The sequence below is a fragment of the Eublepharis macularius genome, chromosome 18 (genome assembly GCF_028583425.1).
Source record: "Eublepharis macularius isolate TG4126 chromosome 18, MPM_Emac_v1.0, whole genome shotgun sequence".
In the NCBI taxonomy this organism is placed as follows: Eukaryota; Metazoa; Chordata; class Lepidosauria; order Squamata; family Eublepharidae; genus Eublepharis; species Eublepharis macularius.
The window spans coordinates 24462150-24487734 of NC_072807.1; the positions used below are offsets into that span (position 1 = coordinate 24462150).

At 47.2% G+C, this 25585-nt stretch overlaps 1 protein-coding gene across 3 annotated transcripts; it reads right to left on the minus strand.

The window, feature by feature from the left end:
• Nucleotides 1-107: 107 nt before the first annotated feature.
• Nucleotides 108-24193, minus strand: KIF7 (kinesin family member 7). Of its 3 annotated transcripts, none has more exons than XM_055002673.1 (19): nucleotides 24135-24193; nucleotides 20797-21453; nucleotides 19253-19453; nucleotides 18720-19137; nucleotides 15876-16413; nucleotides 13172-13309; nucleotides 12839-13036; nucleotides 11375-11577; nucleotides 10246-10355; nucleotides 9302-9460; nucleotides 8391-8593; nucleotides 7818-8015; nucleotides 7232-7357; nucleotides 6201-6377; nucleotides 4563-4778; nucleotides 3962-4168; nucleotides 2066-2264; nucleotides 1831-1977; nucleotides 108-881 (listed from the first exon to the last, which is right to left on the minus strand). In XM_055002673.1, exons 2-19 carry the CDS (start codon nucleotides 21122-21124, stop codon nucleotides 523-525), a joined length of 4125 nt encoding a protein of 1374 aa, XP_054858648.1. In that variant the 5' UTR covers nucleotides 21125-21453; nucleotides 24135-24193; the 3' UTR covers nucleotides 108-522. The 3 variants fall into 3 exon arrangements, 2 of the variants coding, with proteins under 2 accessions (XP_054858648.1, XP_054858647.1); XM_055002672.1 differs by having other exon boundaries at nucleotides 13172-13312; XR_008598552.1 differs by lacking the exon at nucleotides 2066-2264 and having other exon boundaries at nucleotides 781-881; nucleotides 13172-13312.
• Between the last annotated feature and the right edge of the window lie 1392 nt (nucleotides 24194-25585).

A 25585-nucleotide genomic window follows, 5' to 3' on the forward strand; every position in this document is an offset into this window, starting at 1 on the left:
GAAGCAGAAGGGGCCATGGATGCACAAGAGGGCACCTATTGCCCAGCTGGGGTTCTGCATGGCTTCATTACTGTTGCCTTAAATGACCCACCACACAATAGCTTACAAAAGGTTGTGCTTGTTTATTAAAATGCTACAGTATAAAAAAGTTAATGTACACATGTTCCTCCAGCATCACTTCACACAGCAAGTATCTGTGACTGTCTTCCATCTCCTTAAATGATGGTTTTGTGCCAGAGGTAGTGGTCTTTCCTGTAGGGAGTTTTCAGAATTGGAAACAAGGCTCCCCTTGTAGAAGAGAAGGCACAAGAATGCTTTTACCTCCTCTATGCCTCAAAAGCCAGGAGTACCAAAACATTAAGCCTCTTACATGAGTTGCACTAAGTTTCGAACGAGAGGAAAATATTCCACCATATGTTAGTATCAAGCCAGCTCAGACTTGCCCAAGTGTGGGTTCTTCTAAAGACAGGCCCTAGCCCATGCCCAAACTTCTGACCTAAAGCAGCTGCTAGAATATACTGCCTAGAGTGGATTTTTCCTGACATCTATGATTGCTGGGCAACACAGTCCAGGAACAACATTCAGGGCCCCCCTGTACAGTTCCTTGCGAGGTTTCAGTACAGGGGCCAGGCTCAGGGGAGGGGATAATTCCTTCGCCTGGCTAGCTCGGAGCTGGAACTCAGCATCCTTCTGGTGAAGGTCTTCTGGGATTAGTATGTTGGCACAGGACTGCGAAGAGCGTCTCCACGTGGGTGGTAAGGGTGCACGCACCAAGTCCCTGGGCTTCTCCTCCACTGGTTGTTCCAGCACACTGTTAATGCTGAAGCTGTCTTGTATCCTAAGTGAAGCAGGTCTGTCCCTGGCCATGTTTCTTTCTGTTCCTGTAGGAGAAGAGAGGGATGTATTTCATGGCATATAAACCACCTGACCTTGTGCTGAATTCCCAATAACCAGGGTTGTTGTGGATTTGCACAGCTGCAACCTCTTGAGTGTGGAGAACGGGGCATCATTCAATAGCAAATAATTCACACACTCCCAAACACTGTCAGCTTTCATCTCATTTTAACTGAAAGCGTGTTTCTAGTCTCCGCCACTGCAGCTTTTACAGCTACGAGGGAACTAAATTGATATTCTGGACTGAGATTGAAGCAGGCAGTGAATGAAGTTCTGTGAAGAACAGCAATCATACAGAACCCAGCTCTGTGCTTGGGCCATACCACTGCAAATGGGGCATCACGTGATCAAATGTTTCTCCACTTTAAAAAGTCATTCATGGCATTCATCTTGATTTTACCCAGCTGGTTTTCCAGATGCAAGGATTTGGAGGGTGGGGGCATGGGGTTGCATATGACCCCACACCTGCAGTAGTACTACCCGAATATAGGGTTACCACCTCAACAGATCTAAGGTCCAGTCCAATACTAGAACCTGAGGTGTGTGCTTGTAGCGTTTGGACTTGGAAAGCCCCTCTCATGTAACACACGAGTTAGAGCCAAAGCTGGTCTTAAGAGCAGCGTGGAAGAATTCCAGCCGCTCCCACTTCTGTTGCTATTGTTCTGAACAGGCTCTTTCTATTATTAAAAAAATAAGGCTAGCCACCTCCTCGTAACAAAAATCTCTTCCAACAAGCAGATTTCAGGAAGGACAGCCCCACAGAGTGGCCAGCCGTAGGACCATTTACAGTCCGAGCAGCTTTCCACTGGATGAAGCTACCCTGCTTTGCCTGCCGAACATGGACACGAGCACAGATTCGGCTGGTGATACAGAACAGCTGCATCGTAGTTTGCAGGAATAAACAAAGACTTTGTTGTTTCCACAACTCTCCTTTACCTCTGCCTTGGCCTCCTGGGTGGCTTGTGCTCAGCTTCTGGTTCAGTTCCTGGTTTACCCACATGTAGTGAGCCAACTCCTTCTCCAGGGCTTGGATCCTTCCTTGGAACTGGAGCCTGCTGGCTGCCTGCCCTTCTTCCATATGCTCTGTCAGAATTGCAAACAAATGCAAATACGCGTTTAGGCCTTAGAAAGCGGAGCGATTAAGCGGTCGTCGCAAAGGCTCTCCGTTTACCCCGGCTTTGCTGGAGCAGAAGCTGGATACTCTGCTCATGTTCCTTCTGCTGCAGGGTCAGCTGGCGGTCCATCTCCAAGCGCTGGCGCTCCAAAGCGACGTCCAGCCAGAACGCCAGCTGCTTCTGCTCCTCCAGTTGCATTTCTAGCTCTGAAAAGGCGATGTGCTGCTTGTGCTGGTCCTCACGGAGGGTCACCACCTGGCCAGAACCAAAAATACCGCCCCCCAAAAGGGAAAAAACCAACTCTCATCAACTGGGCTCTCCTGACAAGAAACCATAACCAGCTTCTATAACTTGAGCACAGAATCAGTTATGAAAAACACAGCCTCCTAAATAGGCACAACTGTTCTTGCAAACAGCCGGTGAGATAGTTAACCTGGGTCTAGTATATCCTGGGCCCTTGTCAGATCTTGGAAACTAAGCAGGGTTGGCCCTTGTTAGTACTAGGATGGGAGACCACCATGGAAGTCTGGGGTTGCTATGCAGAGGCAGGTAATGGCAAACCATCTCTTGCGTTGAAAACCCTACGGGATTGCCATAAGTCAGCTGCAATTTGATGTCAACCCCCACCCTCCCCAAAACTGAATGGTAACATGGGGCTTGTATTTTTAAAAAATCTATTTAGAACACTCATTCTTTCTCTCAAGCGAACCTGCTTGAAGTGGCTTAAAAAGTTAAAACATAACAAAATTGGTTGTTGTGGATTTTCCGGGCTGTATAGCCGTGGTCTTGGCATTGTAGTTCCTGACGTTTCGCCAGCAGCTGTGACTGGCATCTTCAGAGGTGTAGCACCAAAAGACAGATCTCTCAGTGTCACAGTGTGGAAAAGATGTTGGCAGGTAATTTATATCTACTCAGGAAGGTGGGGTTGGGCTGAGTCATCCTGTAAGAGTTTTGGTGCTACACCTCTGAAGATGCCAGTCACAGCTGCTAGCGAAACGTCAGGAACTACAATGCCAAGACCATGGCTATAGAGCCCGGAAAATCCACAACCACCATCGTTCTCCAGCCGTGAAAGCCTTCGACAATACATCATAACAAAATTGTTTAAAGTTAGGCTATTTAAAAACCCAGCAGCCAGAGCATAAAAACAGCACAAAGCATTTATCAACCTAAAAAGGAATCTTATGAAACAGTTTTCAGGATATAAGCAGGCGGAAGAAAACCATTTAAGAAGACAGAGCCCCTGAATTAAAACCTTGGATGAAAATAAATATTCTGGCCTGGCCAGAGAAGATGGTATGTGCCATGTGAGCCTCTGGGGATGGGCATGCCACAGGCAAGGTTAATTATTTCTCAATAATAATAATTTAAAAAATCCTGTACATGAATGTCAAGAAGGTGGTGTCTTCCCCAGTTTACTATTTCTCACTTTTTGTTTTCATAGATCTGAACCTCTTTCCTCTTGTATTCTACTCTTTCCTGCTTAACATTTTCTTCCATTTCCCTCTCCCCACTACCTTTCCTTGGAAGCAGGGGCTTCCAAGTTTAAGACAGTGTTTCCCAGCTGAGCTAAGTTCAGTGATGGGGACGACAGACTTGTAGCAGCAACATGAAGCTGGGCTTGCAACCTTTCCCCTGGCTGCTGAGTAACAGAAGGCATGAGGCATTCGGGGCAGAGCCAGCTCCTGCTTCTGAGGCAATGTTTTCCAGACAGTCTTCAGCCCTGCCCCTTCCCAAATGAACTCGGCCAAGAAGGGATGTGGGGGAAGAAACAGAGCTCCACCAAGAACAGGAGCTATAACTAGTATGCTCTGGTATCTGTCTCCCTCTCCCTCCACATTGGCTCTAGTACCTTCATTTTTTGCAAAAAAAGAAAACTGGTTAAGAGTCTAGGCCTCTATCACACACAGACTGGATAGCAACTTCCTATACTGGACCTGGGTAAGTTTTACCTTATCGAAATACTTGCAAAGCAGTGCCCGGGTCTCGGAGGAAGAGAGATAGCTGAGCTTGGCCATAAGGTTCATCTCGCACTGGGACAGAAGGCTGGCGGAGGAGCGCAGGACACGCTGCCGGCAAGTGATGGACTCGTTTTTGTACTCGATAGCAGCATCCAGGGCCTCGATAGCCTCATCCAGTTGGAAGAGAACCCGTTCCTCCTAAAAAGAGACAAGGACAACGCTGTTCTAGCAAGCAGTAATTTCTACCTCTGCTACGGAAAGAGGTTTGCAGTCCCTTTTGTAGGCTGATTTGGGATTCATCCAGAGCCACCGAGCCATGTCTTGGCTAAGCAGCTTTGCGTCCTGACTCCCTTCTTTGTAACACCCCTCCCAACTTCTGACTAGGATATAAGGGCCCGGGGATCAACATTCCCACTTGTATCTGACAAAGGGAGCCTCGACTCTCGAAAGTTCATACCCTGGAAAGCTTGTTGGCCTTTAAGGTGCTACTGGGACCTCGGCTTCCTTCGCCTGCAAAGGATCTACAGTCTGACTCCTCTAACTTCAAACAATCCCAACAATGCCTGCTAGGGAAAGGTGGCAGCCAGCTTACCTCGGGGGACAGCAAAGTGCCCTGCCGGAGCTTGCTGTCTATCTCCAGCCGTTGTTTGAGCAACTGCTCCTTCTCTTGGCGCAAGTTGTTGATTTCTTGCCGGATCTGCTGCTGGTCTTGGCCACTGCTGTGGCAAAGCTGTCCATTCTTCTGCGTCAGTTCCTTTTCCAGATACTCCAGCCGGCTGGACACCCGCATGATGTCATCATTCAAGGCCTGGAAAGAGAAGGAAGCTGCCCTTAGGAAACTCGTCTCCACTTCCAACCACTTTTGTTCAACGGTAGGGGCTTCTTTGGGTGGAATTTTGGCCCAAAATAAAACAGCTCTAATTTTTTGTTTCCTTTAAATTCTACTAAAAGGAGTAAACGTAGAGGAGAAAGATTACATAAAACCAAGGAACCAGTAGAATTGGTATTGTAAAATATTTAGAGAACTTCAGAATACTTATTTATCTTATTTCTGTCCCTCCTTTCCAGGAGCTCTAGGAAGCATGCCGAGGTTACGTTTTATTCCCACAATCCTAGCCAGTTATATATGACAGCCTCACATGTTCACTGAACGTGCAGGGAAGAAGCATGGGAAAAAGTATACTGGCCCTGCCTGCTGCCTTCATGCGATTTCCTGGTCATCCGCAGTGGAGTCCACGTGGAGGAAGTGGTCACATGAATCTTTCCTCCCTGTGGTCAGCAATGCTGGTTTTGGAAAATCATTGATCCTGGAGAGGGAAAGTCTGTGTAGCCACTTCCTCCATGTTTGGTGTAGTGGTTAAGAGCACAGGACTCTAATCTGGAAAACCGGGTTTGATCCCCAACTCCTCTGCCTGAAGCCAGCTGGGTGACCTTGGGTCAGTCACAGCTTCTCGGAGCTCTCTCAGCCCCACCCACCTCATAGGGTATTTGTTGTTGTGGGGACAGTAATGACATACTTTGTAAACTGCTCTGAGTGGGCATTAAGTTGTCCTGAAGGGCGGCATATAAATCGAATGTTATGTTATTATTATGTGGTCACCCCTACAGGGGGCAGGGCCAGTGGGTTTGCTCCCACACTTCCTCCCTTGCACGTTCAGTGAACATGTGGGATTCTCATGTGCACTGGGCTCCTCTGCAGTAGGCTGGGGTGAGAAACGGGATTGTGCCCTTTCAATGATGTCTAGTATGAAGCAGGGCTTTTTTTCAGCGGGAACATGGTGGAACTGAGTTCCGGCACCTCTTAAAAATGGTCACATGGCTGGTGGCCCCGCCCCCTGATCTCCAGACAGAGTGGGGTTTAGATTGCCCTCTGCACCACTGAGCGGCATGGAGGGCAATCTAAACTCCCCTCTGTCTGGAGATCAGGGGGCAGGGCCACCAGCCATGTGACCATTTACGCTGAGGGCGATTTAAACTTTAAAAAACTCCCCCCTTGTTCCAGCTGACCCAAAGTGACGTCATTGTGTGGTCTTGAGTTCCACCACCTCTTCTCCCAGGAAAAAAGCCTTGGTATGAAGTATTCTCTCTTCAGCACATTTGAACACAAATGGTTCTCTGCAATGTTTCTTTTAATTTTGATGAAGCATTTATTGAAAAAAAAATTATTTCACGTTTATGCTTCACGGGCACTAAAAATAAAACAAGTGGCTGGACGACCACTTCCCCCGACCTGGCTCGAACGAAGTCTCTTATTTTCCAGGCTGTTCTTCTCCTGAAGAAGAGTTTCCTTTTTCACTACAATGGTTTCGCGTTTTGTCAGCTCATCTTCCAGCTCATCCAAGGCCCGGCGCTGCTCAAGAACCTTCTCGATCTCTGAATCCAACCACTTTTTCTGCTCCTCGGTTTTCTGAGGGAACAGCCAGACAGTAAACTTGTCAGAGGAATTCAATGTCAGAGGTGAAAGGGTAGTTTTATCTACCACCCCACAAAATGAATAGCATCCCAACCACAGCTTCTCTCAGGAAATGGCTGGAAGAGAAGTATTAAAGCAAGGAATCAGCTCTCTCTGGAGCCCAAACCCAAAACGGTAAGGAAATGTGCCATCCTAAAGATGGAGCCATTATCAATGAATTAGTGAAAGGACAAGCGAATAATAGGAATAATAAGGAAAGGAGACCCATAAAGCTGAAAGAGGAGGCGAGTATCAGCTATTCCTTGCTTCTGTGTGTACAACTGACTCATGGCAGACCCCAGCAAGGGACTTTCAAGGCAAGTGAGAAGCAGAGGTTGTTTGCCAGTGCCTTCTTTTGCAGTCTTCCTTGGTGGCCTCCCATCCAAGTACTGACCTTGCTTAGTTTCCAAGATCTGACAAGATTGGGCTATACCATGCTGCCTTCCCTTCCCCTGTATGCCCTACATAGTTCCTAAAGATGATTTTCTCTTATATAGTTTCTAGGGAAAAGAAGTGTGTGTGTTGGGAGGGAGGGGCTTTGTTCAAACCGTCTGTTGCCTCCTTTTCTCTTGTTAGCTTTGCAATGGCATCTCTTCCCCCTACCTCCCAGCAAAGCAATTTACCATCACAGCCAGAGGGAGAGACAGACAGACAGGATCTCGCAGCTAGTAGGACATGGTTAAAGGCATCATCAATTTCACTACCAGTTAGCGTATCTTTCCCCAATAAGGAGAGTCCAGCTGTAGTTTAAGGAGTTGCTTTTGCAGAACCTGGTGACACCCCGCAAGATCGCCCCTGCGGCCCTTTACCTGCTGCTGCTCCAGACTGACCACAGAGCCGTTGCTGCCGCTCCGGCGCTTCCTCTGGAACGCGGCGATTTCTTCCGTCTTGAGGCGCAGGATCTTCTGGTGCTGTTCGTGTTTCAGTTCCAACTCCTAGGCAGAAAGTTTTATAATACGCCAAGGGCCATGGAAACTTAGCACCTATCCGACCCCAAAGACTGTATCCCTCCCACAAAGGCAGGCCTAGCTCAATTCCTATCACCTGATATGGTAAATAATACAATTAAAGAAACTGGTGCTTTTTAAGGTTAATTACCATAATTTGCACATTAGTGATTTGATGCTGAAAGCCTCACACAACTTTTCTGCAGTAATTTTGAAGGTGTGTCCTTGCACTTTCTCACTCAATTCTCCCCTCTAGCTCCAATCCTTTCCCCATCCATAGTAATCCACTGTTACAGCTTGCTGTATTGTAAAAAGTTAAATAATTAAGAGCCAGAAAATTAACTGCTTTAAGAAAAGACTAGTCTGCAGCTTGAGACGACTGATTCCGCCCTGCCCACCCATAGGGCCCACCGCCTCGCATAGCCACTCTCTGCCCAGCTGATTCCACCTTGACCCGATGCTGCCCTCTGTGCATCTCCGTCTCCAGGCGCCGCTTCTGCTCCACCTCTTCCCGCAGCCGCCTCTGGAGCTGCCCCTGCTGCTGCCGCATCAGCTGCACATTCCTCTCCAGCTCCTGCACCCGCTTCTCGCTTTGAGTGGAGAGAGACGCCAACCTCTCCGTCGCCTGCTTCTTCTGCTGCAGGACCTGTTCCGGGAAGACACGTGAAGCTGCCTTCTGCTCTGCCTGATCCCTGGTCAGCCTGATCCTTGTCTACTCTGACTGGCAGCGCTTCTCCAGGGTCTCAGCTGGAGGTCTTTCCCATCACCTACGACACTGGAGATGCTGGGGACTGAACCTGGGAACTTTTGCATGCCAAGCCCTGAACCAGGGCCTCTGCCACAGTCCACTCTAGAGTTTTTTACAAGGCAAAGACAGTGCACATATACAGGGTCCGGGCATGAGGATTCCTCAAAACAGAGGCCACCCAGAAACCCACCTCTCCCAGAAATTCGGCATTACGAGGTTGTGAGGCTGACTCCAGCCCAGCGCCTCCAGGCTAGAGACGCTCTCTGGGCTCACCTTTGCCTTGCTCTGAGCAGCTGCCACTTTGCTGCGGCACTCCTGCAGCTTCCGCTTCTCTCCGGGGTCCCGGGGCTCTCTGCCTTCCAGTTCCTGCAGCTGCCTCTGGCTGTCGCCCAGCTCCACTCGCACCTGCTCCGTCTCCCGCTCCAGCTCGTGGATCTTCTGGCAGTACTGCTTGTTCATGATCTGTGCATGCTTGCCTGCCACGGGCGAGATTACCGGAGTTTACTACACGAGGGCCAGGCTAGCCACTGACATTCAGGGGGATTGGGCCACAGCTAAAGTTTATGCCCTTGAATGACCAAGAAGCATCAGAGACAACTGCAAGCCAGGAAAGAGGGTTGTGCCCTGGAGAATAGGGAACAGAAGGGCAGGAAGCAGAAATGGCAGCAGAGGAAGTATCACTTGGAGTTCCACAGCCGTCTTAAACCAGGCTAGGAAATCAGCAGAAGCGGAACATTGTTGTTGAAAACATTTCCCAAAGATCCTGGCTCTCAGCCACAAGGACATTTTTGGACAGAGCTCTCAGGATTAGGACTTCTGATACATTACAGCAACATGGCACATGCATGACTCAATCAGGTACAAAACCAAGCATCCCCATGACAGCAGCAATACTGTCTCTACCAAGAGCTAGTTGGGTGTAGTGGTTAAGAGTGGCAGGACTCTAATCTGGAGAACCAGGTTTGATTCCCCACTCCTCCGCCTGAAGCCAGCTGGGTGGCCTTGGGTCAGTTACAGCTCTCTCAGAGCTCTCTCAGCCCCACCCACCTCACCTCACAGGGTGATTGTCGTGAGGATATTATTAACACACTTTGTAAACCGCTCTGAGTGGGTGTTAAGTTGTCCTGAAGGGCAGTGTATAAATCGAGCATTGTTATTATTATTATTATAAGATTGCTTTGCACCTGTCTTGATGAGTTCCGTGATCAAGTCCTCTTTTATGCGGATGTTGATGGCCAGCTCACGGATCTTCTGCTGAGCTTGAACCAGCCGCCACTCTGAATCTTTACCCGAAAAGCCTTCTCTGACGTTGACTGGCTCTGGTCTCCTGCCATCTGCTGCAACTGCAAAAAAAAAGGTCAATTCCGATGTGCAAGGTTCTGGACTCAGCTGGGCAAGGAACAGAAGGCTCCCGATGAATGTGTGTGTCATCCAGATGTAGATGCAGGCGTATCACAGGACTTAGGATCTGCCCATAGTGACAGCACGCCTCTTAAATATGGAAACATGCCTTGCAATCCCAGAATAAAGAATCTTGGCCTACCTAGGCCACAGTGTATGCCAGCCACAATCTATATGGTAAATCTCACACACGCACTCTCTCTCCCTCCTCTAAAGAACTGTAGCACTCTGGCAAAGCTACTTCATGCTTCTTATGGATGCAACAATGGAACTTGGGTATGAAAAGCGTGGGAATTGAGGGAAGTGAAAAGATGGTCTCTGTGGAATAGTGGGAAAATATATCACGGTCTCTGTCCTTTAGAGTCTCCATTCCCCCACCTCTGACTAGTCACTCACTTATTAAGGGGCCGGTGTGTGTAAAGTGGGGGTGCCTAAGGAACTGTTCCCCCCGCACTCCATGCCTCGACCCTGCATCCATTCACTGGGGGTGGAACATGCCAAAGGAGGTTTTTTTGAGTTTCCTAGCAGAAGCTTCAGTCACATTCCCACGTGCTTTTCCCATCGAGCTTCTAGTTTTGTTCTGTGTGTCTACTGCATTGCAAGCCTGCATGCAGACATTACTGTTATTTTGGTTCTGTAGAATTTTGAGAAGGGCACGAAAGCCCTTCCAAAAATACTGGTGGGGACTTTTCCTCTGGCACTCCGGGTTGAAGGAAAAGAAGTCTACCTTTGGATAACTCTGGAGGTTCCTCCTGGATCGATACTGGCTTGCTTTTGCCCCAGTCTCTGCCCCCCTTGCTTGAAATCTTCTTTTTACTCCAGCTGTGGATCCCATTTCTAAAATTGGCACAGAATTGTTCACTTTTAGAAAGGGATCAGACATAAATGGCACAAAAGAAAAGACAACTTCCGGGAACTGAAAAACTGGGGGAGGGGAAACAAGTAAAGAAGTTTTTGGTCTCTTCAACAAAAACAGCCAGAGGGTCTGTGTAACCAATGTGGGGGTGAGAAGCAAAGACTGAACCTACTGACTTGTGTATCCAGCCAGAAGTAAGGCTAGTGGCATCTCTAGCAGTTCCCCCCTCCCTTGCATTCCATATCCCTTTTGTCTTAAGCCAAAGTACACAAGAAATACAAACAAAGGCCTTTAGATATGTCTTCTCTGTGTCAGGGCTGAGATTCCATTTTTCCCCCATTGGTGCATCTGTGTTCGAGGTTGGTGCTATCTCTCATTCCACCTAGATTATTTTTCAACATGTTCACAGCATGGTCTCTTGCTTCTTCTGCTTTGTGCTCTTCATATTATCAAGGAGGCCTTCTGGGTTTAGATGCCAGACAGCTAAACAGTGAACATGTTGTCTTGGTGTAGTGGTTAAGAGTGCGGGACTCTAATCTGGAGAACCAGGTTTGATTCCTCGCTCCTTCACTTGAAGCCAGCTGGGTGACCTTGGGCTAGTCACAGCTCTCTCGAGCTCTCAGCCCCACCCACTTCACAGGGTGTTTTGTTGTGGGGATAATAATAACATACTTTGTAAACCGCTCTGAGTGGGTGTTAAGTCATCCTGAAGGGCGGTATATAAATTAAATATTATTATTATTATTATTGTTGGTTCTAGATGTTCCAATTCCAGTCGCTGCTGGTGGATAGTTAAGGCCTTTTGACAGGAAAGACCAGGGGATGAGGCATCCCTCTGAAGATGCAGTGACACAACACTATCATACTGAGTCACCGCACTAGCCCGGTAACCATGTGATCTCAACTAGCAGAAATACTCAGCGCTAAGACACCTTCAGCCAGAGATACCAGGGACCGAATATATGCATGCAAACCATACAAGCTAGCACTTGCGTTTCACCTGCGCTGGTAAAGGGACCGTGTTTGCTCATGCTCTCCTCTCTCTTCCTCCTCTTCTTCCTCCTCCTCGGAGGGCTCCCCCGGCCCCTCTGAAGGCTTGTCAGCTTCCTGTGTCAGGATCACGTTGTCACCATCCAAACCTCGAGGGCAACCTTGATGGTACCCCAACAAGCCCTTTCCACTGAAAGCTGGGGGACCGGAGAGCTGTTTGGAGAGGGGGAAAGAATGGGGATGCTAAGTTGAAAATGCCCAACAATTTTGCCTGAGCCTAGAAATTACTCAAACCCTGACGTTAGATTTCCCCAAGGATGTCGTTTGGTTCTTCTTTGTTAAATCCTCTTTGCCCTGGGTCAGTGCACTGTGATCATTTCTGTCTGAATTCCATTACTAGCAATATTCCTGAGCAAGCCTGGCAGAGGAACTCATTCCCCAGATAAATAACTTACTTCCACCGTCATTCTCCATAATCTTCTTACCAGGAAATGCAACTTTCACAAACACTGTTCTCTCTTTCACCAAAGCAACCAAGGATCTTCAGACTGCTCCTCAACCAAATGTGAACTGCACTGTGCCTTTTTGTGTGAAATGATACCTTAAGAATACAAACTGTCTAGGCTCAGTTTTAGAGTGAAGAAGAGTTTAACTTTTGCTTAGGCATTTGTTCGTAAAAGAAGCCCCCACAAGGAAACAAAGAGAATCTGGCCCTCAATGTCCTTACAACTGTTTAGAGCCAAAGAGTTCCTTGCTACTTTCCTTTGAACAGACATCTTTTCCCCATCCCATTCAGGGATGTATATATATTGCTGCTCTATGGAAACACAGAAAAGCCACAGAATGCAGTACTGGCTGCAGAATTCAGCTTTGATTTTAAAAAGCAAGTTTCTAACCTTTAAGTCTGCACAGATATGCTTGAAAGTGTGTGGGTGACACCTGGTTAAAATCACAGAAGTCAGAGAGATGGATAATATATTGCAAGTATTTGGGGAAGGGGCTTCATGTTCTCTGCAGAGCTCCTTCCCATCAGAAGCAGATTAATTTATGCAAAATGACTGAAGTCTTAGGCATTTCCTAAATTGGCAAACTGCAAAATTTATTTTTCCTTGCTGCAGAATATGGATTATTCTGGTATGCTGGATTATTTTGTAGTGCAAATGTACACAAGACCCTACATGTATTGTGTGAGGTTTGACACCCAGACACTCGTTTCTAGGTGCATAGAGTCTGTACGCTCAATTTTAAACCAAAAGTTGCTCTAACAGAACCAGGACAAGGATCAAACCAATGGGCTCGGAAAAAACCCTCCCATCGCCTTAGTTCAGGTCTCCTCTCTGAATTCTTTTTTAAGATCCATTTACTTAAACTTTAGGGAAGCAGCAGAGCAGGAGAGACTCAAGGCCAGCCCTAGAAAACGACCTCAACAGGAAACAAAACTCATACATCATTGACACAGAATAACCCAGCAAACCTTGTTGTGGTTGGTAAGGCCAAACTTGGGCCAGCGGGGCGAGTGGGCAGTGCCCACAGGGGCTGTGTGAGGCCTCTGGCCAAGCTGAACCAGGTAGACGTCTTGCAGCAATTCAGGTACTTCCGAGTTTGGCACCTCCATCGGCAGGCACTTGTGTAGTTTGGAGATGAGGTCTTCTTGCTCCTGTAACTTGTCACTCTGGGGGGCAAGGAGAACACATTAAAAGAAACACATCAAGCTACCTTTTATGGAGTCATGCCATCGGTCCCTGTGGAAAGGCTACCCATGGGTTCGAATTCAACAACAGACAACTCTCTCTTCATGCAGTGATACCTGCAGCTTGTATTGCTCCATGGCATCCTCGAGGGCAGCCAGGAAATCCCGATTCTCCTCTTCTAACCTCTCCACTTGTCTCTCCAGCCTCGCCAGAGTCTCTTCTTTTTCTTTCTCAGGTCCCGTCGTGTGGGTCTCCTGCTGAACCGAAAACAGAGTATGGGCCGCACTCTCACACCACTTTCAGAATACCCTTTCTGAACAACGATGAGGCAGAGCAACCACAACCATGGATGTTGATCCGGAGTAGTTAGCCATGTTAGTCTGTAGTAGCAAAATAGTTAAGAGTCCAGTGGCACCTTTAAGACTAACCAACTTTACTGTAGCATAAGCTTTCAAAAACCACAGCTCTCTTTGTCTGATGCACCATGGATGTGGCACTGCAAGATGCCCCAAAGCGCAGTTTCACATTCAACCTGGGCCCCGTTGAGAGTGAGCTCTGACTCTGCTTTGTTGGTGGCAGGCAACTTCCCCAGAAATTACAGCAGAGTGGCTGCTTGCATACATGACCCAGTTAGGTCACACTGTGGTGCCCAAATAAAGAAGCACCATCTTTTCTCTGCATATCAACACCCTGCCCCATCTTTAAAATGTACAAAGCTTCACAATTTCCAAGTCTTTACAGGTAACTTACAAAAAATAAACATGCCCCCTCCCATAACCTTAAACTTCTGTGTTGCTTTGTATTAAACAGAATCAGTGAATTATGGGTTAGATCCAGACTAAACTGGACATTTCCACTGATTCCCGTTCTTGCTTCAGAACTCCCTCATGCCATTCCTCTGGGGCCCCTGTTCCCCAGGAGCAGCATTTGGGCTGTTCCCCAGGAGCAGTCAGTGGGCTGCAGTGGGAAGAGTGGGAAGAGGAAGGCAGGAAAATTCCACTCTACCACTCTACCAAAGGAAAGCTTCGATTGGATCCAATCCTATCTCATATGTCAATGGCTCCCTCTTCCAGCCTTTTCAGAATTAGTTGGTCCCCAAAATGCATCGCCTCACTTCACAATGTGATTCCTGATCTTTGGACCATCGCAGTCCCTGACACTTTGGGAAATACACAATTAGTGTCTGCAGAAACACTGCCGTTACACTGAATATTCTCCTTTGTGGGGAGAAATTACTGCAGGCTAATGGGATCTTTAATCTTGCAGGAAACAAAGACCAATAGAAGGAAGACAATGGCCGACCGATTCTAATTAGACACAGGACACACATTTTGTTAAACGGTGCAGACACTTGCTGTTTTTTTGCTCAGCTGACTGACAAAGAAAGGGGTACGGTTCCTCATTGCTTCTTCAAACTAGCAGAGCAAGCCCATCCTTGCTTTCAGGATTAGCTTCATGGATTCCGCAAATGGGGCTGCAATGGTTCCCTTAGAGTAAGGTATCAATATTACTCATGCAGGACACTGTCCCAGGGCCCTGACTTGGCCTCTTGGCCCTACACAGGACTAGAAATCCCACGTAGCTACAGCTCCACGCCTTCATTGACAAGGCTCAGTTCATTCCCAGGGCACCTTGTTAATCAATTAAAACTGAATTGCACTTCTAAATGCAGAGGCCAATTCTTTGCCTTCTTTAATATTCCATCTATGCCCACAGTAAACACTGGAGGTGAAACAACCATTGGGACTATAATCTGTCAATTCGGATATCACAGTGTGCTTCACTTCAAGCCAAGATTTCTGTCTGTGGTCTGCCAGCCCATCACAAACTGGATCTTGCTCATTCAGACATCACGCTAAAACGCAATTCAGGTTCCTTAACTATGGTTTGGTGAAAGGTCAGAATTAAAGCAGTATCTCTGTGTACCAGAGATAGGATTATTCCCATTTGTTAACCTGATGAGCTTATCCCTTTAAGGCAAGAGGAGGAGGGGAGTACTTGAGTCAAGAATCCCTAATCTTGCCGGGATTCCCATTTTTCTTTCCATTCCTTTTTGGTACTGGTTTATTCACACGAACAGCCCAGTCTTTTCCACCCTCCTAACAACAGATGCCAAGGATTGATCCTGGGTTCCTTTGCATCCACAACGAATGTGCCGTCTCCCCCAATATGAAACTGCCTTACAGAGACAGGTACTGGCCCACCTACCTCAATATGGTCTACTCCAGTGGTGCCCACTCCATGGCTCGTGGAGAGCCCCATTTGCCATTACCAAACAGCCACATTTACTTCCATCTCTTGCATAAGGCTGCACCTCAGGGAGGCTCATAGCTTACCTGTTCCTCAGGCAATGGGCTCTTTCAAGGTGGGAACCACAAGCCCCAACAGGCAAGGGCCTTGCCAACTTTCCTGAAACATGGAGCAAGTGCCACAGTGAGGAACAATGCTTAGAAGAGCCACAGGTGGTATGTCCAAGAGGTACAAGTGACTCCTGAGCTTCTGGTCTACTCGGACAAGCAGCAGCCCTCCAGGATCACAAACAGGAGCTTTTCCTAGTCCAGCTAACCAAGATCCCCCTTTTAAAAATGGCACTGCCAAGGACTGGGCATTAGCTATCCCCAGAATGGCAATGTCAGACTGAAGACAGGAAAGGGGATGTTATCTTAGGATAACAGACTGTGTAAAAAAAAAGCACTGATCAGACATACAGCCGATGGATAAAATTTGCAGGATAGTTTTAGTTTCTGGTAACATTCTTGCGGTGCATGTGGCACACGTGCACACCCTGAAATGACCAACCAAGCAGTTCTTTCTTAGTACCTGAGTGCTGGAAGATTTGGAGATTTGCTCCTTGTGGTTCTGATCTTCAGCCGAAGTGCTCTCGATGCCGCTGTCTAAGCCAGAGGCTGAGCTCAACTCACTCCTCTCACTCTCCACAGCACACAGCCACTCCTTCACGTGGAGGATCTGATCCACAGTCAAGTTGCCTTCTTCCTGCAGCTCTGTCAAGAGCCGGTAGGCAGCATCGGTGCACGTCCTATAGTGGGCACACTCCGCAAGCAAGCGAGAGGTGCGATCCTGTGAGTGCCGCTTGGGGGCTGGGTCCGAACGGTTGATGATGCGGGTCTCCGAGCGGTGCCGCTGCTCCAGTGCCCTCTGCAGGCTCTTTATCTGCAGCTGCAGTTCTGCCACCTGCTCCGCCTCCTTGCGGCAGTTCACCACCGCCCTGTTCTTGATGTTCTGAGCGCGGCTGGCATAGTTCAGGGTGGTCAAGCTCTCATCAAAGTCAGAGGAGGAGGGGCTGACACAGGCAATCATCACAGTCTGAGCGTTCCCACCTAGGGAGTCTTTCAGGATCCTCGAGGAGTGAACAGAGAAAGAAACCTGGATGTGATTCTACTGCTTTTACTTTATTTATTCATTCGATTTTTATACCGCTTCTCTTCAGTTAAGATCGCAAAGCGGTTCACAGCAATCACAACGGTTAAAAATGCAAAAATATAATATTCAATAAAATCACTGAACAGTCAAGGAAGAGAACCAAATGTGATTTCCCCGCATATTTATGACAAAATTTGACAAGCAAAACGTGTTGTAGTGGTCAAAGTGTCAGAATAGGATCTGGGAGAACCAGGTTTGAATCCCCAGTCTGCCAGAGAAGCTTGCTGGGTGACCTTGGGCCGAGCACATACTCTCAGCCTAACCTACCTCACAGGGTTGTTGTGAGGGTAAAATGGAGGAGAGGAGAATGATGTAAGCTACCTTCGGTCCCCACTGGGGAGAAAAGTGAGATATAAGGCAAATAAAACACAGAAATAATAAATGTGCGACAGCTTTCTCTTTTTGATCCTTACTATCTTCCCTTCAGGGGAAAAAATCAGATACTATAAATGAAAATGCCTATACCCATATTAAGTTCTCTTTGCTCCCAAAGGTTTTTTTTTTCTTTTTAAAAACTGTGACATTAACATTTTAATACTTATTTTCTCTGCCAAAGAACTGATTAGGCTCAAACTCTCCTGGATATTGGTTGGCCTTCATGACAGTCAATTCCTACCCCACTCATCTATACCAGCACAGTTCATCTACAGCATCTGAAGTTCAGCAAGTGTCCCAAATAGTAATAAATCTGACAACCCAAGCGCTTGCATTAATGCTGGTTCTTCTTATGTGCATTCCCCGATTCCAGAGACAGAGCAAATACAGAAAACCTCCAGCTTGGCAGCAATGTACTGAGCCAAGCAGACAGTAAAAAGTTTGGTTTTCTGCTCCGGTAAGGAAAATGCAGCTCCCAAGACAACTGTACCCAAATTCATCCTGATTTATCCTTAAGAGACTGGGAGCCAGTCTCAGGATCAAGTGCTGCTTCCAATCAGCCTCCCTCCCCCTCCAGATCCTACTGGCCTCATTCTTTCCTGCCTTAACCATGGCTGCTGGGAGGGGGGAGCCATGGGTACAAAATTCCAAGGATCTCGATCATTCTGGGAGCTAGGGCAAGGAACCACTAAGTGAAAACAGTATCTCTGTTCCCAGGGCTTTTTTTCTGGGAAAAGAGGTGGTGGAACTCAGTGGGTTGCCAGCACAGGGGGCAACTCTTGGCGGGAGGTGGTGCCCCTGGTACCACATGTGCACGCGCAAAGTGCACGCATGCTCCCAGGGCCAATGACGTCACTTTGGGTCAGCTGAAACAAGGAGGGAGTTTTTAAAAGTTTAAATCACCCTCGGCGAAAATGGTCCAGCAGCGCAGAGGGCAATCAAAACTCCCCTCTGTCTGGAGATCAGGGAGCGGGGCCACCAACCATGTGACCATTTTCAAGAAGTTCCAGAACTCCGTTCCACCGCGTTCCAGCTGAAAAAAAGCCCTGTCTGTTCCAATAAAAAATGCTGTGTGTTTTTAAGAATGTAGAGGAGACAAATGACTCTTTGGGGGGCCCACATTAACTCTAGGCAACACTGGACTTAATCATTAATCACACTCTAGCACCATCCTTAATCACAGTTAACGTCATCCAGAGTATTGCAAACCAGGGTTTTTAAACCAGTTTCAAACTAGTTGTATGTCCGTCAGCCCCCTTATCATGAGGGCTCTGAGGGGCCATGTTGGCAGGACAAGACATCAGTGAATCAAAGAATGAATGAATTCTTTGTCTTCCAAACAGTCCCACACTATAGCTTATTGCTGTTAAAACCTCCATGCTCACAGCAGCCAAGGCCAAGCTCATCTCCATCGTCATTCTGCAAAAGAGAGTTCCGTTCTCCAAGAATCCAACCCACATAAAACAAAAAGCCAGATTTTTCATTGCCACTGAGTGGGCAAGGATTTTGCTAAAGGAGAAACATCAAGATCGAGCAATGAGTCCGACCCATCTGGGTTTTTTTTTTACATTTTAGCATTCTCAAATTTACACACAGGATAGGACTAAGAGACCTAATCGACCCAAAAGCAATTTGGATTTTTTTTTACCCAGAATGTCCTAATTTCTGAGCCTTCTTCAGAATGAAATCAGCAGAGATAACAAGCTGGTAAATCCAAGTCAGAAATTTAAGAGACTACCAAAGAAGGCCATCAAGACTTAAAGACATTGCTCACAAAGGTATACAGAAGTGTGACACCAGTGCAGCCCCATATGGGTAAAAGAGGCCACTGAGCCAGGGTCTACATACCTGGTGATTTTGGAATCCCGGTAGGGAATGTGACTGCCTTTCCGGCGGGGGTCCCCCAAGGCACTGATGACATTGCCCAGCGCCAGCAGGCTGCTGTTGATCTGGATGCTCTCCTTCAGTCTCTCCCCTGTGCTCCCAGTCTTCACCACCCTCTCAGAGCCAGCCAAGTCAACAAAGTGAAATTTGGAGGTAAGAACTTGGCCGGAGGCCGGAATCGAGGCCTTGTCTTGAAGGGTGAGGCGCGTGAGGCGACCAGCATTCCGGCGCTGCTCCATCGTCACAGTGAAGACAGTGTGCGAGCGGCTGGACTTCCTGTTGAGGTGGGTGGCTCCAGTGTGCTTCGCCATGTTGCCCATTTCCAGCAGACTCAAGACCTCATCCAGGCCCTCCACTTCAGTCTCCTTTACCCCGTACAACACTGCAACGAGAAAGGAACGGCAAACCTTATTGCAGAGCAGCTTGTACCTAAAACCCAACCAGTCCTAAAGGGGCTATGGGGAGAGCGAGAGGAACAGCAGGCTGTTGACTTGTACCAATGTTGCCCTTGTCATCTTCCCGGATCTGGATGTCTTTGCTCGCTGTCTCCACTTGCAGGAGGTCCCGGAATTCCTCCTTATAGACTTCCAGGTAAGAAATACGGACCGTGTAATCCAACAAGTCATTCTCATCCATGAGTTTGAAGGCTTCAGCCATGGCTCTGGGAATTATGCCCTGCTCATCTTCATTGATAGAAGCTGGGAAAGAGAAACAAACACAATTGGCGGTGGTGTGTGCACGCGTACACATGCAGCATCAACACATGAAGCTGCCTTATACCGAACCAGACCATCAAGGTCAGTATTGTCTAGTTAGACTGGTAGCGGCTCTCCAGGGTCTCACCCACTACCTGGTCCTTCTACATAGAGATGCTGGAGAATGAACCTGGGACCGTGTGCAAGCTAAGCAGATGCTCTGCCACTGAGCCACAGCCCCTCACAAAGATACTGAAACGATCCCATCTACATCCAGCAATGATGGTACAATGTAAAGCAAGAGTATTTGGGGGATTTAGTCATTTCTACCACAGTGCTGCCACACTGTGCAGCAGAGCTCTCAGCTCTGTCAAGCAAAGCATAAATCTGAAAAATACTCTAGTTAAAGACTGCAATCGCCTCTTGAAAAGAAATCCACAGAAAGCAGTAGCCCACGTATAGCTTGTAAGACTGAAACAAAAAGGCTTTTGTTATACCTCCTTATATTTGCCACCATACAGACCCGATGTACAGGTGTATGTGCCATCAAGTCACAACCAACTTATGGCGACCACAGCAAGCGGCTTTCAAAGCAAGTGAGGTGCAGAGGTAGTTTGCCAGTCCCTTCCTCTGCAGAGTCTTCCTTGGTACAGATCAGGCATACAGTGCATGAGATCAAAAACAACCGGCTTAGAGTGCTGTAACTGCATAAAACTGCACTGTTAATATGATCATTCTCACTTGGAAAAAATAACATCGCCAAATCTGAAAGGCTAGAAAAGTCATTCGTTTCAGGCCTAGAGATGTGAGGGCAAGGGGAGGGGGGAATGGGAGGGGGTGTTCCCCACTCTGAGGACTTTTTCCCCCCAATTTATTCCAATAAAAAAAGGAGATGCATTTTTTAAAAAAAACTATGAAAGATTTTCTCTTTTAGATTTAGTAAAGTACTTCTCAAGACAAATGTTTTCACACTCCCAATGTACGGCATGAGAGAATCTCAGGCCTTAAGAACACTGACCGGCCTTTCAGACGTTGCTGTGCTGTCAAGGGCACCTTAACAGTGCAATAAAAGCAGCAAAAAAAAAAGTAAATTAAATTTATGAAGACTTAAAAGTTGTTGTTTTTTCTGAATATGCATGGTAAATACTTCCTGAAGAAGATCCTTAAGAGTTGGACCAAGCACACAAGAGTTTGGTATTAAAATGGTTTGGGATGCTTCAGAGGTTCCAAACCAGCAAAGATGTACATGCTATGGTTCTATTAATCAGACTGATATGCACACTTTGTGGAGAAGAATAAGGGAAAATTCAGAGGAGATTAATGCAGCACAGGAAGATGGCACTTACAGACAGTTGCTTCTCCAATGGTGTAGGTCTTGCCAGACCCTGTCTGGCCATAGGCAAACACGGTAGCGTTGAAGCCTTCAAAGAAGGCCTCCACCAGTGGTTGCACGCACACGGCATACACAGACTCCTGGCTGGCGGATTCGATGAAGATGGTGTCAAAGTGAAAATGACGGTTGTGCCCGAGGGTCACTTCCTTAGTCTCTGGGTCTCCTCGCAGGCAAGTCTGGTGCCCATGCAACCGTTCCTTAGGCAGGAGGGGTCGAATGCGAACAGCCACCCTGACGGGGGTCTCCTCCATTGATGGCTGGGACTCAGCCTTACGGCCCATGTTCAGTCACAACGGAAGAGTCAGGACAGAGGTAAGCCAAGCAGAGGTGCCATCACTCTGCCAGCCACACCACAAGAGGATGAAACTAGAGCAGACAACACTGTCTCTAAAATAGGGAATACTGGCAATTCGGTTCCAGAAGCAGAGCTGCCAAAGCAAGACAGACACCTGCTCTGTATTTTTAGGGGTGGCATGAGCAGATCAGGAAACTTCACAAGGCACTCCGCATCCGCTATTGTCAGAAATCACAAAATCTCCGCAATCAGAAACACCAGGATGAGTGCGGATATCTAGCACAAGGAAGAAAACTTGCGTGTGTGGCTCGCAAACTGTGCAGAGGAGAGAGAAGAGGGGAAAGGACAGCATTAGAATACTTTTAAAAATAGCTGTGGGTTAAATTCTGGATATGCCACTCTGGCTAAACTTTTGCTGTAACGTTTATCTCCATACCAAGAAATGTTTCCCCCATTTCTTTCCAACACCACAAAAGATGATACTTGCAAAAGTATGAACCCTGCATAAGCTATTCTATTTGTTTCCAGTCCCTATTCCAAGTGCTAGTGCTTACTTCAAAAACCCTAAACTTTTTGGAAAGCACAGCCTATCTGAAGAACTGCCTTTTCTCCTATTATTCTACCCACCAATTAAGTTCCTCATCCCACACCTAGCTCGCTGTGACCCAATCCCCAGAAAGGAGGCCAAGGGCAAGAATGTATGGGGCTTTTTCAGCAGTGGCACCCCATTTATGAAATACTCTTCCTCCAGAAGTTCATCTAGTCCTTCCTCTTTTGGCTTTAAGGTATTTAATATTAGCCCTGACATCTTCCCACCTTTTTATTTTATTTGGTCCTGGTACGCTTTTTCTACTTCTTCTGTAGCATATCATCTTTATTACACATTTGTCTAGCTTGCTCTTCTGTTGATCTAGATTCCGGTCTACTTTATCATTTATTTATTTATAATATTTTATAGTGCACATTTCTCACTAGGACTCCAGGGAGATTACCCAGAAAAAGTCAAAACAATCACATTCAACAGACAATCCAATAGGAGTTGTATTTCTGAAATCTGAAACCAACCAGAAATACACAGAACTGAAGCAAAACAAAAGGATTAACATGAAATGTGAAAACAATGCAAAACAGTTTATACAACAGGAGCTTAACGTAACTGACAGTATGAGCTGTACACATTCCCTAAATCTTTACCAAAGTATCTTTATGAACCATTTTGTTATGGCACAGCCTTATCTGTGTTGTCCATTATCATTTTTATAATGTTGGTTTTGATTATTTCGTATTAAACTGGAGCTGGGTCAGGTCTTGGCTAAATGATTTTTTTAAAACCCCCCGAGAGTATTGGTTTAGCTACCATTATCCCTCGTCCATTATCTTTACCTGACTCAGAGCGCAATCCTAAGAAGAGTTACTCCAGTCTAAGCCCATTGATTTAATTTAGGCTTAGACTGGCCTAGCTTGTTTTAGGATTGCACTGTCAGTTTCTATACTGCCACCCAGATCACCTCCTTCTGCACTGATGGCAATATATTGCTTGCATGCGCTTTTTATGCCACTGCTGTAGCAGGAGTCAATCCAGGCGGCTCATAGCAGTATGGAAACCGAGTCAGATAAAGAGATAAAAAAAGATATACAGATACGAGCAGGGGTTTTTTTCTGGGAAAAGAGGTGGCAGAACTCTCAAGAGGGAAATGAGGAAGAAACACACGGGATTCTTTAAAATCATATTATTTTCAAGCACTATTGCCGAGTATTTTCAAGCGGTGCTGGAACTCCATTCCCCCGCGTTCCCCCTGAAAAAAAGCCCTGGATACAAGATATGTATATATTTTTATATATATCTAAAGAGATGCATGTTGTTTCTAACTTTGAGGTACCATATGAAGGGAGAACAGTCATTCCAAATCTGTCTCCTTTGGTTATCATGGGTACCATATCTGCCTTCAAACATGAAAGCATAATCTCTCCGATTTCTAGCTTTATCTGTCTATAAAACTGTGTATTATATATCTAAAGAAAGCTATAGATATTTGTCGATCTATCCAGATATAAAGACGTATATTATATATCTTTATATATTTAAAGAGATTTATTGATATCGATCTACTATGTTGCCTTACCTACTACTTAAATATGTGCTCCTACTTGTGCTTCATGTGGTCTAATGTCAGCCCTAGAATTGCTTATGTTCTGTTTCAGCATTTCTTCAACTCTGTATTGGATTCTTACTAATGCTATGTCTTTGAAAAATTGTGTTTATTTACCCTATGGCACTGTTTATGGAAATCTCTCTCTCTCTCTCTCTCACACACACACACACACACAGACACACACACACACAGATGGGTAGAGGTGTTAGTTTGAATGAAGCAACAGAAAAAAGCAAGAGTCCAGCAGCAGCTATAAGACTAACAAAAGTTGTGGTAGAAGTGAGCTGTGGCTCACAAAAGCTCATACCCCACCACTAATTTTGCCCTTGCTCTTTTCCACTGCTATAAATAAACACGGCTACCCATCTTGATCTACTTCCTAAAGAGAATTGGTTAATGGCAGAGAACATTTTTAAAAAGCCTCAGGAAACAAAGCGTCTGCCTCCATGCTAGGGTGGCCAGCCTCCAGGTAGTGGCTGGAGATCTCCCGGAATTACAACTGGTCTCCAGGCCACAGAGATCAGTTCACCAGGAGAAAATGGCTATTTTGGGAGGTGGATTCTATGGAATTATGCCATGCCAAGGACGTTTCCCTCCCCAAACTCCACTTTCTCCAGGTTTCACCCCCCAGATCTCCAGGAATTTCCCAACTTGGAGCTGGCCACCCCACTCCATGCACATCGGAGCAGGCATCTCCCCTCGTCGCTCTCTCCTTGCCCTCTCCCCGAGCCCCCCAGCAAGGAGAGCATTTCGGGCCGTCCCCCGGGAAAGGCCTCTGCACATGCTCAGAGGCACACCGGGCCGGGTAACGGCAGGCGGGCGGCGCTTCGACGGGTCTCTTACCTCCTCCTCTGCGAGCCTCGGCGCCACAATAACAAGCCCGCTTCGGCAGGGCGGGACTGGAGGGGCCGGGCTAGGCCAGGCCCGAGCAGGCAGGCCGGCGCTGAGCAATGGCGTCGAGCGACGGCCCCGCCTCGGCCCTTCCCTCCGCCCGGCCGGCGGACTCCGAGCCAGGAGGGCGGGCCGGGGCCCGGGGGGCTACGGGAAAGCCCCTCAGGCGGCGGGCGAGGCGGGAGAAGGGCGCAGCTCCCGGCCGAAATCCTGAAGGAAATGGCCGCGGCTCCAGTCAGGCCGCGCTGCTTTGGCGGATGCTCCCCTCACGCCCTCACTCCTGTTTGTCTATAGAAATGTGTCTCAGCGCGACCCTCACGCTTCGTCGACCCGCCTGCAAAATCAAACTCAAGCCCTTGCAAGACTAACCGCCTTTATTTCAGTATGAACTTTCAGTATGGGAGGCAGTGTGGTGCAGTGGTAAGAGCATCCCAGCAAATGGGTTTGAATCCCGCCTCTGCCATGGGTGGCCTTGGGCCAGTCGCATCCTCTCAGCCTAACCCGCCTGACAGGGTAGCTCACAAGGCACCGCACAGTTGTTGTGAGGCTAAAATGGAGGACAGGACGATGTAAGCCACCTTGGGTCCCCATTGGGGATATTTCTGCCAGTTTTAAATCTCTGCATCTTTGCATTTATAGACCTCAGTAGATTGTTTATTGAATTGTCCTTGGAACTGACTGTACTAACATTCTGTAGTCCACCTTAAGTCTCTTCAGTGAGAAGAGTGGACTATAAATAACAAATAAATATATAAATACATCATTTCTAACTCATACCTCACTGTTTTGGATACATCTGGAATCCAAAATATAGGGCACATTATAGGAGACCCTTAAGATTGGGGTCGCTACATTGAAGTCCCTTAGGAATTCTAGACAGTTGCTTGCATTTGGATAGAAAGCTGCTGCTGCTGCTGCAGTACAAGGCCAAGAGTTGCTGAGAAATGTTTATCTATTGATGTATTAGTTTGTTTATTTGCTGTGTTTATACCCCACCCTTTTCCCCAATGGGGACCCAAAGTGGCTTACGTCATTCTCCTCACCTCCATTTTATCCTCTCAACAACCCTATGAGGTATGCTCCAGTGACTGGCCCTAGGTCACGCAGCAAGAGTCTGTGGCAGAGTAGCGATTCGAACCTGGGCCTCTCTAATCCCAATCTGCCACTCTAACTGCTACACCACACTGGCTCTCTACATACAGCTACATATTAGGTGCTTGGGTGCTGATGCTGCCGGAACTTATATAAGTAATGGATCATGTGATAGGTCTCTAGGTACTTACAGAGTGCAAGCCTAATGCTTACACGGTATATCTGTCTATAGTGCCATCCTGTCCTGACCCGGATAGCTCAGGCTAGCCCATGAGATCTCGAAAGCTAGACAGGGTCAGTCCTGGTTAGTG